Here is a 14169-nt window from a genome sequence, read left to right on the forward strand (position 1 = left end):
AGAAATGGCGAAATTATGGCATGGCGACGAAATTTGGCGAAAACAAGGGGGTGGCGGCGGGTGGAACCTTGCGACATGTCGACAACACCAATTAGAAGCATTGTGCTCAATTTCATGCAAATCGGCCGAGAAATGGCGAAATTATGGCATGGCGACGAAATTTTGCGAAAACAAGGGGGTGGCGGCGGGTGGGACCTTGCGACATGTCGACAACACCAATTAGAAGCATTGTGCTCAATTTCATGCAAATCGGCCGAGAAATGGCGAAATTATGGCATGGCGACGAAATTTGGCGAAAACAAGGTGGTGGCGACGGGTGGGACCTTGCGACATGTCGATAACACCAAAAAGAAGTCTCTGTCGAAGTTTGATGGAAATCGGACGAAAAATGGCGAAGTTATGGCATGGCGACGAAATTTGGTGAACACACGGTGGGGGCGATGAGTGTGACCTTGCGACATGTCGATAACACCAAAAAGAAGTCTCTGTCGAAGTTTGATGGAAATCAGACGAGAAATGGCGAAGTTATGGCATGACGACGAAGTTTGGCGAAAACAAGGTGGTGGCGATGAGTGTGACCTTGCGACATGTCGATAACACCAAAAAGAAGTCTCTGTCGAAGTTTGATGGAAATCAGACGAGAAATGGCGAAGTTATGGCATGACGACGAAGTTTGGCGAAAACAAGGTGGTGGCGATGAGTGTGACCTTGCGACATGTCGATAACACCAAAAAGAAGTCTCTGTCGAAGTTTGATGGAAATCAGACGAGAAATGGCGAAATTATGGCATGGCGACAAAGGTTGTCGCCATGCCATGCATTTATAAGGGGGGGGAGCTGTTGGCCGCCCTGAGAAGGGCGTTTCCGGAGCACACGACGAGGACGTCGCTCCCTTGTGCTCCACGCGGGTCGGCCCCCGCGGACGCCCGAATGCGTCCGCGGGGGTCTACCTCCACCGACCGGGAAAGCCCTGCCCACGTCGCCGCCTCTGCAACCGCGTTCCCCTAGGGGGCCCGTCTGACCCTCGCCTTACGAGGTGGGAGCGCACCCGTAAATCGGCCCCCATTAAGGCTTCCAACTCGGGAACCCGGTCGGCCCCAAGGGGAGGTATCGCTAAAGAGCGGCGTCACCCAAGGGTTGGAGGTAGAGAGCCCCTCTCACTTGCCAAGCGCCACCCACCCAGGGACACGTCCCCCACGAGCGCCTCCCGCAGACTGACAAAAATTTCTGGTGCAGCTCCTTTTATACCCTCTGGAGGGCGGTGAAAGTTCTGCTATAAATAGCACCCAGTCATAATGTATGACTGGGTGCTATTAATAGCCTATGTATATTAATAGCACTTGAGATAAGCGGCCTCACATGTTCCGTGTTTATAATTGTTACAAATAATTCATTATTAATAGTTAATTATTTCAGCGTTGTTGAGGTTGCGAAAATGTTGATTCGTATAGTTTTTTGGTCGCTGATTTCGAATCTGAGGTCAGTTTTTCGGTTGCGACATCATGGGAAGGGACACAAGGCCAATTAATTATGTTAAAATAACACATAAAGCTGCAAATATAAGGCTGGGTTTGGTAGTAATTTATGAATAAATTAAAAGTTGACATAAATTCATGTAACTCTTGTCAATCAGAAAGTGAAACGTTTGGGAACCTATTACTACTGCCACTATGTGATAATTTTTGTAATAATCTACATGCCAACTGCAACTTCGTCTCTTCACAGTCTTCACAGTCTTCGATTCTTACTTCGACGATGAAAAAACTTCAATTTTCGAAAACCCTGGTACCTTTTGGAACCAGTGTGCACTCACATTTCGTTCCCACGAATTAATTTTTTAACCATGGATACAAGAATCAGTGCAGTGGAAAACTAAAAAAACTTTAGACCAAAAAAAAAAAAAAAAAAATCAGTGCAGTTGTAAATGTGAAATCGGCTATTTCTGTTAGAAATTTGTGTGCTTTAATTACCGTTAGCGACGGCCCAAATAATTAGCACTTCAAAAATGGAGGTTTTTGAGGCTATCGAAGCAACTGTCGTAACCTTGTATTATGATAAATTGTCAAGCAATCTTGCACGAAATAAATATGTATGCATTCGCGATGGTATAACATCGTAATTTTTTTTATTTTTTTTTATATTTTTTTTCTAATCTAATGTTGCTTTTATTTACAGAATCTTTTGTTAACAATGATTAATAAGTACGCATGGAAAACTCATAAATAAAAAATTTCGCTGAGTTTCTTTCCGGTAGGAAGGGTACCCAGAATTGAGGCGACGTTTCCTCGTTGTAGAGTAATGCTTTACCGTTGTAATAAATAACTTGTGGCTCGTATTTCTCCTGTAATTGTTGTGATTCGTTGTCCAATATGTTGAATTAGTTTAATTCCATCTTCACCCCAAACTCCAATTGTTTCAGCAGCCACCGGGATGAAAATGAAACGATCCTCTAAGAAAGAGTATAGTGTCTTCTTCTTTTTCTCAGCTAACACGGCCGCAGCCCCAGGATGACCGGACGTGGAGGAGAGGTACGATGGGGCAAAGGTATCGACGCACGTGAAGTCCCAGACTAAAGCTTTTCCCCTTGACCATGGAATAAGTGTCATCCCATCAGCTCGTTTTCCGTCAGTTCGGCAGCATCCCACTGGCTCTCTTATTGAGGGGACTTCTGCGGCACGAAGGGCACGGGAAATGACATCATTTGCGGCACTGTGTCTTGACCACCGCCCAGCGCTCTTTCTGCACGATAGACCATGATAACCACTTGAGGATACTTCGGCTCCACAGATACATTTATGTGGTTGGCAAATTGCACAGCCGAGTCTGAGTGCGATGGCCACACGAAATTCTTCGTTAGAGAGGTGGTTTCCAAGTTGTGGTGCAGGGATTGCGTTCAGCCAGGCTCCGACGTATGGTCTGTCTAGAGCAAGTAGACGAGCTTTATCTTGCGGTGTGCTGGTGTTATCAAGAAGTGTCTTCTGGCGATGTTCGATTAAAGGAGCCTCCCAAATAGCTTGTTTTCCTCGCAATTCGGGTAGTGGTAGTTGGCGATAATCTGCGGACCAGAGCTCTTCACCTTCTGATATGGCGTCATCTTGGTCACGTATGTAGTCCGGAAGGAGGGACTCGAGATGTGGCAAACAGCTATGAGCGGACGCAAGAAAGCACGGAATCGCCGTGCTCACAGCATGTCTGGTTCCCAAACCTCCCTTACTGACTGGAAGAGACGACTGTATCCAAGACTCTGGGGATAGAAAACAGTTAGTGATTCCTTCCAAGACCAACTTGAGGGTGTTATCGTAAGCCAAAAGAGAGGCATGATTTCGCCAAGACGGTGCACATCGTAGGAAGTAAATTAGTCGCGGAATTGATATGGAGGCTCGTAACAAGAAGAAAGCACTATGGGCGGAAAGTTGAAGGAGGCGGTTCCCAAATGCTGCTAGCTGGGAAATCTTCGACTCCATGACTCTCTCTATCGCTTCGTCGGTGAGAGGGGCACCCAGCAATGTAGCTACTTCTGGGGAAATAATTTTGATGCCAGGGGATGCTTTGTGGAATTCGTCATATATGGCGTCGTGGGTATCGGGATTGCCTCCAAAAACTCCAACTTCACATTTCTCATAGTTGAGATGGAGTCCCACGTCTTCGCCCATTGTTCTTATGGTGTCAAATGCATGTAGAACTTTCTCCGGGATGTCGGCGATTGTCGCGTCATCCAGATACCAGACATTGAATTCTGTCGTCACGGCTTCGATTATGGGTTGGATTACGAGGGAATACAGACCTGGACCAAGTGGGTCACCTTGTTGGACGCCGAGAAGGGAGGGGATGAGTATGTTCCCATAAAAAAGACTTGATGGATGTGCGTAAGCTTGATTGATAAAGGAGTAGATGGATGGAATTCTTTGCTTGATAATATGAAGAAGGGAATCGCGTCGTATTTCATTAAACGCGTTCCGGAGGTCTAATTTCAAAAAGGCTTTTGCAGTGTCGTGGGCGTGGCTCCAGTATCGACGTGCTGCATGAGCTCCAATTTCGGCTCCTCCTTTTATGCCGACACCAAGTTGATGGGGAGAAAAGTAGTCTACCAATTGCGGTGTAATGCGAGTGACCACGATTTTCGAAACAAGTCGACGCCATGTATTCCCAACAGCGATCGGTCTAATTCCTCCAGATTTCTTGTTGAGGGCGGTGAGCGAGGCTCCAAACAGTGTGGGGCAAACAACATCTGGGACCTTACCACAGAGGACGACATCTGCAAAGCTACAAATTGTTTTCACTAGCTTCATCCCTGTGTCACCCGTAGATATCCCCACGAGGTCTTTTAAAATTTGAGGACGAAGTCCGTCTAAACCTCCGGCCGACCCTGGTGGGAACGATGAAATTGTGGCTAGAATTTCCTCTTCGGTTGCTTCTGCTGGGTGTTCATCCACGTCAGGCATAACTGGAAAATTCAATGGTTCGGGATGTGGAGGATGTTTGTCGAGTAAGGAGTCAATCGTGCTTTGATTATATGGAGCGACTGTGTCATCTGAGCATAAGAGACGGATGGCCCCTCGGATATCTCCGTCAGAAAGTTTTGCTTCCACTTTCTTTGAAATCATTTGTTGGGATTGCTGAGGTTTATGTATTGATGGACTTGGTTGTCGACCAGTGGGGATGGTGGTTGTGGGGTCGGTCTTCCATTTTGAAACTCTCATTTTGACCCACGATGTCAAGTTTGTCACTTTCTCAGATTTAGCTGGAACGGTGAGGACAGCATAAGGGAAGGTGAAGAGTTTGTTCCAACTTTCTGCATCATTTTTATTAATAACTTCTTCTAAAATGTTGGTAAGAGCTTCTGCGACAGATATTCGTGCCCCCTTTGGTACTGGCCGTAATGTTGGTACGGTCCCCTTGAGCTTTGAGAACACGAAGCCCAAATCTTCATGATTTTGACGGGGTGGTTGTGAAGCGTCTGTCCAGCGAATCCCCTTATATGCGCTGTTTGTGGTTCCCCGAGCTCCTGGGCGACATGTAGTCGTCTGAGGAAAGAGTTTGAAAATATACTTCCCAAGAGTGGAAATGGCGACTCGTCCTTCTCCTTTTATTTCTACATGTTGAGTGTAGCGGAGTGAGACCTCGGCCTTGGCGATTTTGGATTCTGGATCCTCGACTAAATTTTCTTGGAGCCAAAGGCGTGCGGCGATAATGATGTCCTTTTTACTTATTCGGGTAGGATTGCTTGTTTCCGCTTGAACCGGATGATTAGTGGGGTCATCATTAGCTGTAGATGAAAGTTGTGAAGAGGTTGAGTTGAGAGAGATGCAAACTAGACAAATCCATTCTTCTTCAGGAATGACAACAACGCCTACACATTTTGAGTGAAACCATGATGTGCATTGTTCACAGAATATCCAGTTATCATCTTCAGTATCACTCGGTCCAGGGCAGGTAGGAATGGGACAGTGGAGGTCATTTGCCATTTTCACTTGTTATATGTTTAGAGAATATGGATTATTATCTTCCGCCGTAACATCGTAATTTAGTTTGAAGATGCAAAAATTACTTATAATTTGGTTCAATAATTACGAGTTGATTCAGTAAAACAGTTTCATGACGCCTTCCACCTTTGTTCCAAGAGGAGGAACCTGCTGGTGTCAAGCGGGTTTCCGTTTACTCTATGGTCAACATGTGTTTAGTTCTACGATTAAAGAATTTCTGAATTAATATTATTATTAATTAAACAAATTTTTATCTGGTGTATTTCGTGATGGAGGATGAAGTCGTAATGCCTGAGATGGGCAAAAGAGTGCCGTCATTTTTGAACCCCCTCGATTTGGATATCGTAAGTCGAATCAAATGAAATAATTGATAACGTACCCTAAATTCCTGTTTATTTATATCAAAATATTTAATTATGAGCTTATTTTTTAATGTAGATAATGGTCCACGTGGTAGGTTATCTCCAAACAAAAGAGGTCGCCAAATGTCGCCTCGTCTGTAAACGATGGGAAGTCTTATCCACCAAAATAATGTTGAAGCGGCATGACCACGTTGTCACACTCACATGTCAGAACGCTGCCGAATTTACGTTATTGATGGAGTCTAGTCGTTGCATTCCGTTCCCTGGTATCAAGTGGACCTGCTGGTCGTTAAATAGCAGTGTTTTCATCAATCTGATGACGACATGTCGAAATCGAGGTGGAATCAAGGTGCTTGTGTTGGATATGGATTGTGCCAGGTATTTAAAACTAACGAATGATAATAATAAGTTCGACTAGATTGACTTTGAATGTATACATATACATATCCATATTTTTGTTGGTTAATGTAGTGGATTTACCTCCATTGTCGACGAAGCATATCATTGTACGAGTGGAAGGAGGATTGACGACGATAAGAATGGACTCAATTTCTTGACCAACGTTCTGCAAAACCTGTCACATTCACTTCAAGTTTTGGATTTTGACGAGATATCCCCAAAATTTGCACATCCTCCTCCTCCCCACAACAGCAATATTATTAATCAAGAAGTTCTCACAACTACTGTGTTGCCTACCTTTGAGGCACCACTTCTTCAAAAAATTATCTTTCCATGTCAAGAAGAATCATTTTGCGAAAAATTTTGGGCACATGTATTTCGTGTAGCACCAAATCTACAGGAAATTCATACGAATCATGCCAGCCAAACAGTTCCCATCTTTGCATCTTTGGAAAATTGGGGACGATTTGATCAGTTAAGAAAGCTAAGATTGGAAGAAATTGGTCAAGCTCAAGTTGACACTATTCTTGATTCATCCATAGTGCTGGAAGAGTTTAAAGTTAACGTGATTTCAAATAGTGTGGTTCGAAAGAAATTGGAACTACTACTGAAAAAGTTGAGTGGGACGTTGCTCGTTTTGGCGTTGGGGTCTCCAGAGGATAATTCTAAAATTAGGATCACACTTCCGAAAATGCTTAAACTTACGGAACTTGGGCTCTATCATTGTGATGATTCTCTAATTGTGCTGGAGGGAGTTCAATTTCATCGTGATACTCCAAAATTGAGGACATTATCGGTATCTTCGGCCTATAAGAAGTTGGATTGGAGGGAATACTTTTCATGTAGTGACGATGGGGGTGAAAACTCTCAGCCGCCCACTCCCCTCTTATCCGTGGAAAGTTTGACACTAGCAATTTTAGTTCGAGATCCGAACTGTTCTTTATATTTGGGTCAAATGTTTCCGAACGTGAAGAAACTGATGATTGAATTTCCAAGGCCTGAATTTCTGTGCAAGATTTGGACCACTTGGCAAGATCTTATCGAGCTCTACATCTACTTCAATGTGGGCTCGACTAGTGTCATGGATGTTGGATTATGTGGCTTTCCACCAGCTTGGAAAGCAGACATGGACGGAAAACTAAAGCCGAAGGGAATGTCAGAATTTGGGAGGAACCAGTTTTTACAGGAGGCTGAGCCTCCTGTGATACAAGCTGGGGTTTCGAATTTGAAAAGTAATATAATTTGATAAGGTCGCTTTATAAATTGATTATATAATTAAATTCCTTGCATTTTTTAAGGGTTACAACGCTTAACCGTGGAATCTAATCCGCTCAGGGACGCATCAAAATCACCTCTACTCACGGACCTATCCGTATATTTTAGTCTTATAGAATTGAAGGACCTCCGCGTCTTAAAAATTGGTCGAAGTCAAGTAAGTCTATTTAAGTACTAAATTAAACATTAAATATATACGTTGGTGTCATATTTTGTTTACCTATTAATTGTGCAATAGATATCACCCACTGCTGTGAGATACTTGAAAGGCCACCTACCCATGATAAGCACGATTGACATCAGGGGGGTTGAAGGTCCTGGCGTATTTTCCAAGGAGGAGAGTGAAGAACTCGTTGAATATATTCGTTACTACAATCACGAAGGCAATTATGATGAGGATGCCGTTTAATCAAATTAGTAGTTTTATATTGCATGTTTCTCATATTTATTACCTCAGGGAAATTTAGTTTTTTTTATTTTTGATAATTTTTCATATCAATAATCGAAATTATATCGAAATCATGACGAAATACATTAATTATAAATTAAAGGACACCATACGCTTGAACGAGCCGTTTAATTCTTTTTTCATTCTCTGTGACGAAACTGTGGAATGATGGCTCGATTGGGGTTCCACTCTTGGATTGAGGTCCCATTCCGTACAATATAAATTCCTTAAGGGCCATGAAACGGTAGAGATCGTTTATCCAAATTTCCCGTTGTGAAGATCCCTGGTCACTCGCTACTTTGATGAGGGCCACGTTGAACTAAAATTTAATTTCATGTATGATTTTTATCATATCGGTAGTTCACTTCTTAATTATACAGAGAGTGAATCAAGATACAAAACTCACTTTTATTTATTTTTCTACAGCTTTATTCCTCGTTTGTGAATTTTGTAAATTGCTTCAATGTGTAGCCCATTAGTTTGTCTAACGAGGTGCAATCGCTTTTTGTACGCTAGTATCACGTTTAACACTTTTTTGGAGTGATTTTGTTCCACTCGTTTTGAAAAGTTTTCCAAAACCCACTTAGCGCCCAAGCCGTCCGCTTTAAAATCTCTGCTTCAAGTAATAAAAACCAAAATAATCTATCTGAATAATGTCATTCGACTCGTCAAGAGTAATTGCAGTTAAAAATTTATTTCGGGAAAATAAGTTTTCAAACAGTTATCGCGAAGTTGCTTCGAAAAACTTGATGTAAGACGGCTTGGGGGCGTACACAAGGTCCTCCTCCGCGCTAATCTATTTAGGTCAAATTGAATGATCCTAAAAACTATTGCCTGACTCAGCCCCAACATTTTGCGTACTTTTCTGGGCTCACGGATTTTCCTTATTGCTAGAATTTGCAATATAGTACAACTCATCCTCGATTCTGGCTGATCTTGGACGCCACTTTGGTGGAGGTGGAACCCTAGCCAATGATCCCTGCCTCTTCATGGCAGTGCCATTTAATACACTGGAAACATGGCTTTGACTGGCACTTGAATTCAGTTGTCGCCAGTTTCTTAACAATTTTTTATGGTACAATTTATCTTTGGAAAACTCTAATACGGCTACCTCGCACTCCGTGGGGGGGAGTGGGGGCATGTTGATGCACAGAACTAAAAGTTGTTTTGCGAACTGTTCCTTGACTATCTGGGTACAACACATGCAAATTCCAATAATCCCAGGTCTCTCTAACAAATGTTATATCAACAATAAAAGTGAGTTTTGTATCTTGATTCACGCTCTGTAACTTTTTTCATGAAATGTGTATAATTAACCTTACCTTGTCCCTAAGGAGCCTGAGAAGAAATCGATGTCCACGGACAAAGTGTTGGGACAGGATTTTGGACAATGAGTCCATCAACGAGAGAATGAGTTTACTAAAAAATCGGACATTTCTCGAAATGTTTTCGTCTATAGGGGACACCTCAAGATGACCTGTTTTCCAGCGTAGATACTCTTCCCGATATAACCGAATGTATTTTGCCATAAATGCCCCTGTCATGAGGGTCCTGAATTCGTCCACGGTCAAGATCTTATATTGTCTAAAGTGTATATTGAATTTATTTTCAAATATGAAACTGCAAATACGAAAAGTATAATCATGTATTTGGAGCAACTCACAGGACCGGACTCGCATGGGCCATTCCCACTGAAAAATCCTCTTGAATCTCGAGCAGTTTAAACCTCGAAGTGAACATGGATCTGACTCTATTTTCCGAGTTTTGGTCACAATGTAGACGCATACTGGTCAAAAAGAACTTGCCAATGTCCTCAATCTCCTTGCTATAGTTGGCCGGATTCTACATGTGGAATTTTTAACAAATTTAATAAACCGACTACTGACTTAACTGGGCGAAAGGTCTACCTCGGTGAGATCACTCAAATTGCAGTGACCAAAACCGACATAGGGAATTTGCGGATTATCCTTGAGGAATAACTCGTTCTCTATCTCGGTAGCGATATCAGCGTCGACATCGTTTCGCAGTGTGGACGCAGTTTCTCCCACAAGGCGAGAAAATTCTGGCTCTTCTTCATAATCGTTAAAGAATTCACCCATCTTTTCACAATTATTACAATCCAACATGGCCGACTTGATGGAGCGCGTTCCGACCAGAACGTTCTCAAAATGGGCTTCCGTCTCGGCTTCATTTCCGTTTGTGGAGGACGAAGATGAAGAAGCTGAAGGCTCTTCCCGTTTTAGCATTAGCAAATCAATCGAGTTTGGGATGTGGCGTTCCTCCTCTTCGTCGCCTTTCTTACCATCTTCTTCAGCATCCTCCGCCTTACGTTTTTTGTGACCCCATCCTTCCCCTCCGCCACCGTCGTGAACATCTTGGTTATGGTGGCGTTGAGGTGCCAGGGATAACCGCAGCTCGGTAGAAGACCCGCCCGGACCCAAATTCAAGGTGACCGATCGCATATTGTTATTCTCGTCAGATTCGACACCTCTCCCAATTCTAGCACTGCCAGTTTGCCACGTGTACTTGTTGATGAGGGCGGGGGGTCCGTGGAGGGGCTGGCCGCACTTGTGAGAGGAGATAAGGCAGCTACCGATTAAGTGATGGTAGATGTCACAAGTTCCTCCGCGACAAAATTCCTGGTCAATGCGTGACCTGCCAAAAAGGGACGCGTCCAGAATTGACCACTCGACGGTATACTGTTTCAACTTGTGGCTGTAAGAAAAATAAGTATGTATACATTATGTCAACTTTCATATGATTGTGAGTTTCATTAAATTCCTGCCACTTACCGAATATACGCTAAATTCATGTAGTGCACCGACTTGTTGGAACTTTTCCGGAGAACTACATACATTGACTTTGTGGGATATCCGAGACCTCGCTCCCCCATCGGAATGACGATGGTATCCTTACTCAAGTCAATGTAGGACGTTTTGAGCATGACTTCTTCCGCGATTGGACCTCCGTCGCCCTGTTCTTGGTGCTGCTTGTCTTTTGGGAAAGCCTTGGGACTGACGTATTGGATCTGAATTTCATTATTGTCACGATCTATCTCATCATTCGAGCCAGTCTTTATCTTGACAATGTATGGATACTTATCATAATCGGGCCGAACGATGAGCCGTTTGATGGAATGGGTCACGATATGAGCGTCCCTCTCATCCTCCTTGTTGTACTTTTCAAAGTTTTCAGAATCTGGGTCATCGTCGAGATCGGCAGACTTGAGCCCGTTGAGAGAATAGGCGACGTCAAGAGAGGAGCAGAAGACGACGACGATGATGAATAGAATGAATGTTTGAATATTCATGATTTTTGAAGATTTTTCGTCAGCCTGGATAGGCTGCACTTGCACGGTTTCTATTGCATACGTAATTTGTAATTATTCTGGCTGCGCTAATAAATAACCAGGAAAACATTAAATATTTAATTGGTGGTGGTGCAATTGTATTTAAAAACCGTTTGTCCTTTTCATGACATGTTTCTTTCTGCGAAGAGATGTTTACAAAACAAACGGTGTGAATGGGGAATGGTCAATCAATACAAGGAGGAGGTGAAGTTGATCTTTTCATGAAATTGTATCTGATGCGTGGTGAATGAATATCTATGAATTTGGTTTTGGAATCGAGAGGAGTAAATAATGTGGTTCTTTCCACTTTAACTATCCAGATTTAATCTTAATTTACTTGATAATTTGATATTCAAATAACATCCGGTCCCAACTAGTCTTCGGTGACGAATGCTTCATTCACTTAGGAATTAAATAAGTATTTGGGAATTATTAATCTCACTCAACATTAATTTGTGAATTTACCAAATTTCAGTTTCATCGTTCACAAATCACCGTTAATCGTTAGTAGTGCCATTTCTTGACAAATAATTATAGTCTATTTATCAGTATTTCCGCCATGATACATGACAAGAGGAGGAAAATGGTGTTATCATCGATCGCCATTGCTTTAGGAATTTTCTTCGTTTTCATCATATTTTCAACCAGGATCAAATTAATTCCGTATAAACAAAATAAAATAACAGCTTAACTTATTTGCATTCAATTTGCCATGTCTTGTTTTATTCAAGCACTGAAATTTCGTAGAAAAAAGCTGTGTCAAAAATTTGGAGATCTTCTCTACATGGACAAAACGACCGGAAATTGGTCCTGTCATGGTTCACGCTATGCCCAAGGTCCTTGTTCTGAGGACATGATCCTCTTCCCTCTGCCAACCAATCGAAGCGTGGGCGTTTGTCAGTGCGACAATATTCGAAGTAATCGACTCCTCGTATATCACAAGGAGACGGATAAGTGCTACTTTATATTTACACGAGTAAGTTAATTAATTTGAGAATTAAATTAAGTTAATTTTGCGACTAATTTATGAAAAATTATGTATATACGTAGCAAACGTTCTGCAAGGATGACGAGTGGGTCACACTTTCGTCGTTCGACCACTATAGTGCGATTTGTACCCCAAACGTCTGTCTAAATCAGGTACGAACAGTAAAGGACCCGCAACCAGATTCCGAGTGGGTACCGTTAAATGATGGATCTTGCGCAATTCTTGGAATGAAACACGAATCCTGCCCTCCAGCTGGTCGAGAGGATCAAGTTATTCGATTTTTCAAACATAAAATATTTCCTGCGTGCAGTTATCATCACGACGAGGAAAGGAGTAAAAGGTACGGAAGAATATTTGCCGCAGGAGTGAGCGTTCCTCGGATGATTTGTCCGGAAGGCTTTTACGAGACCGAGTTGGGCTTGTGTGCAGTGGAATTTGATGATAGTTAGTAATTAACTATATGTTTAGTTATTTTATAGCCGATCTTGTTAAGTATTGTGTAATTTTGTTATTCGGAAATTAGTAAATTTTCTGCAGTATTGCTACATCATTTGCTACATAATTTTTTTTGCGGTGAATTTCTAGAAGGGCGACGTGGAGTGAAACACGTCCACTAAATGCAGATGCAAGTCGTCGTGAATCACGGCGACAAACATATTCTTGAATAGTATTCGAATCATGATATATATTACAGTAAACTCACAATTCTTACATCACAATAAGTTTTTATCGATATCCTCAAAGTAACTTGTATACATTATAATCCAATTTGCACCATGTCATGTATAGTTACAAGGGCCATCATGGTCCACGTATTCGTCATATTTTTGCAGCATTTCTGGAAATAATTGTCATTTTCTTTTTAGAGTCAATCTTACCATTCATTAATATTATTGTGTACCTGTGTTGCATTTCGACATGCAAATTAGCTGGCACCTATTCACCTATTAAAAGCGCCCAAAAATTCGCCACGATTTACTTAATTTGAACATAGCATACATAAATCAGAATAAATATTTAACTGCTTTTACCGTCCAGCCGTTCGAGAGACACGTGATATTGAGATTGATACAGTTTAGTTGAAGATGAACCAGCGTCGTTTTCCCTTCCTTCGTTTTATTGTGAACGTTCCGGACATGAATTTCGTCCATTTGAGAGCAAACGTCCCAATGCTTCGCATCGCAGCTTCCTTTCCAATCTTTCTGAATCTCGGCGTCTCTGGGATCAGGGGTCGTGGTAGACAAGTCGACCTCGTCTTCACTTGGGTCAATTTGCGACTGAATGGATGGTGGTTCTGGTTCGAGGACAAATTCGTCGAGGACAATGCCAGAATCAAGTTTTTGATTTTTAATCGGGGGCAATTTCTTGATGGCGTTGATGGTCGTGACATGATTGGGACCTTCTTCGACTTCTATATAGAATCGACTTCCTATACGATGAAGGATCAATAAATTTGACTGTTATTTACAATATTTTATAAGAACCCTTACTTGTAGATTTGGCACTGTAAGAAGACTCTTCCGTGGACAATGTGGCAGGGGATTCAGAGGGACTTTTACGAAATGTAAAGAAACAACAGAGCCCTTGACTCAAGATAAGCAACAGAATGCTGGCTATGAACCACTGCATATTTGAACGTACAATTAATGTTTTAATTATTTCACAATAGTTAATTTGCAATGTGTGTTTTACTTGGTTGACTGGATAAACCTTCAAATACAGATACTGTACTCCACTTTTTGCAAGATTTACATTTTTCTATGAAGCGCAAATATTCATTTATTGCGTATTCATGTACATATATTATGGTATATAGATATACATTAATTAATTATGCACTTTAGTTAAATAGTGGTGATAGCCTAT

The 14169-nt window shown here is 42.0% G+C and overlaps 4 protein-coding genes across 4 annotated transcripts; 2 read left to right on the forward strand and 2 right to left on the reverse strand.

Annotated features, from left to right (window-relative positions):
- Positions 1-5647: 5647 nt before the first annotated feature.
- LOC110848508 lies at positions 5648-8078 on the forward strand. The gene is made up of 5 exons (XM_022095742.2): positions 5648-5826; positions 5921-6222; positions 6316-7475; positions 7542-7675; positions 7757-8078. The coding sequence occupies exons 1-5, from the start codon at positions 5752-5754 to the stop codon at positions 7925-7927; spliced, it is 1842 nt and encodes a 613-aa protein (XP_021951434.1). The 5' UTR covers positions 5648-5751; the 3' UTR covers positions 7928-8078.
- LOC110848509 lies at positions 7977-11497 on the reverse strand. The gene is made up of 5 exons (XM_022095743.2): positions 10759-11497; positions 9874-10681; positions 9630-9808; positions 9289-9550; positions 7977-8285 (listed from the first exon to the last, which is right to left on the reverse strand). Exons 1-5 carry the CDS (start codon positions 11274-11276, stop codon positions 8064-8066), a joined length of 1989 nt encoding a protein of 662 aa, XP_021951435.2. The 5' UTR covers positions 11277-11497; the 3' UTR covers positions 7977-8063.
- Positions 11498-11678: 181 nt separating this feature from the next.
- LOC110848460 lies at positions 11679-12853 on the forward strand. Its single transcript, XM_022095685.2, has 3 exons — positions 11679-11978; positions 12063-12291; positions 12366-12853. The coding sequence occupies exons 1-3, from the start codon at positions 11875-11877 to the stop codon at positions 12750-12752; spliced, it is 720 nt and encodes a 239-aa protein (XP_021951377.1). The 5' UTR covers positions 11679-11874; the 3' UTR covers positions 12753-12853.
- Positions 12854-12968: 115 nt separating this feature from the next.
- LOC110848462 lies at positions 12969-14059 on the reverse strand. Its single transcript, XM_022095686.2, has 4 exons — positions 13794-14059; positions 13335-13732; positions 13205-13247; positions 12969-13141 (listed from the first exon to the last, which is right to left on the reverse strand). Exons 1-4 carry the CDS (start codon positions 13930-13932, stop codon positions 13083-13085), a joined length of 639 nt encoding a protein of 212 aa, XP_021951378.1. The 5' UTR covers positions 13933-14059; the 3' UTR covers positions 12969-13082.
- Positions 14060-14169: the final 110 nt, after the last annotated feature.

The sequence above is a fragment of the Folsomia candida genome, unplaced genomic scaffold (genome assembly GCF_002217175.1).
Source record: "Folsomia candida strain VU population unplaced genomic scaffold, ASM221717v1 Fcan01_Sc004, whole genome shotgun sequence".
NCBI classification, from domain to species: domain Eukaryota; kingdom Metazoa; phylum Arthropoda; class Collembola; order Entomobryomorpha; family Isotomidae; genus Folsomia; species Folsomia candida.

Bases quoted from the DNA above. Each gene is read 5' to 3' on its own strand.
- LOC110848508 (XM_022095742.2), top strand. From the start codon at position 5,752: ATGGAGGATGAAGTCGTAATGCCTGAGATGGGCAAAAGAGTGCCGTCA. The intron at 5,827-5,920 runs GTAAGTCGAATC...TTTTTAATGTAG, and splicing joins ACCCCCTCGATTTGGATATC to ATAATGGTCCACGTGGTAGG. The intron at 7,676-7,756 runs GTAAGTCTATTT...ATTGTGCAATAG, and splicing joins TAAAAATTGGTCGAAGTCAA to ATATCACCCACTGCTGTGAG.
- LOC110848509 (XM_022095743.2), bottom strand. From the start codon at position 11,276: ATGAATATTCAAACATTCATTCTATTCATCATCGTCGTCGTCTTCTGC. The intron at 10,682-10,758 runs GTAAGTGGCAGG...TTTTTCTTACAG, and splicing joins ATGAATTTAGCGTATATTCG to CCACAAGTTGAAACAGTATA. The intron at 9,809-9,873 runs GTAGACCTTTCG...TTCCACATGTAG, and splicing joins ATTTGAGTGATCTCACCGAG to AATCCGGCCAACTATAGCAA.
- LOC110848460 (XM_022095685.2), top strand. From the start codon at position 11,875: ATGATACATGACAAGAGGAGGAAAATGGTGTTATCATCGATCGCCATT. The intron at 11,979-12,062 runs GTATAAACAAAA...GAAATTTCGTAG, and splicing joins ACCAGGATCAAATTAATTCC to AAAAAAGCTGTGTCAAAAAT. The intron at 12,292-12,365 runs GTAAGTTAATTA...GTATATACGTAG, and splicing joins GCTACTTTATATTTACACGA to CAAACGTTCTGCAAGGATGA.
- LOC110848462 (XM_022095686.2), bottom strand. From the start codon at position 13,932: ATGCAGTGGTTCATAGCCAGCATTCTGTTGCTTATCTTGAGTCAAGGG. The intron at 13,733-13,793 runs GTAAGGGTTCTT...TTCATCGTATAG, and splicing joins TTACAGTGCCAAATCTACAA to GAAGTCGATTCTATATAGAA. The intron at 13,142-13,204 runs GTACACAATAAT...AATTATTTCCAG, and splicing joins CATGTCGAAATGCAACACAG to AAATGCTGCAAAAATATGAC.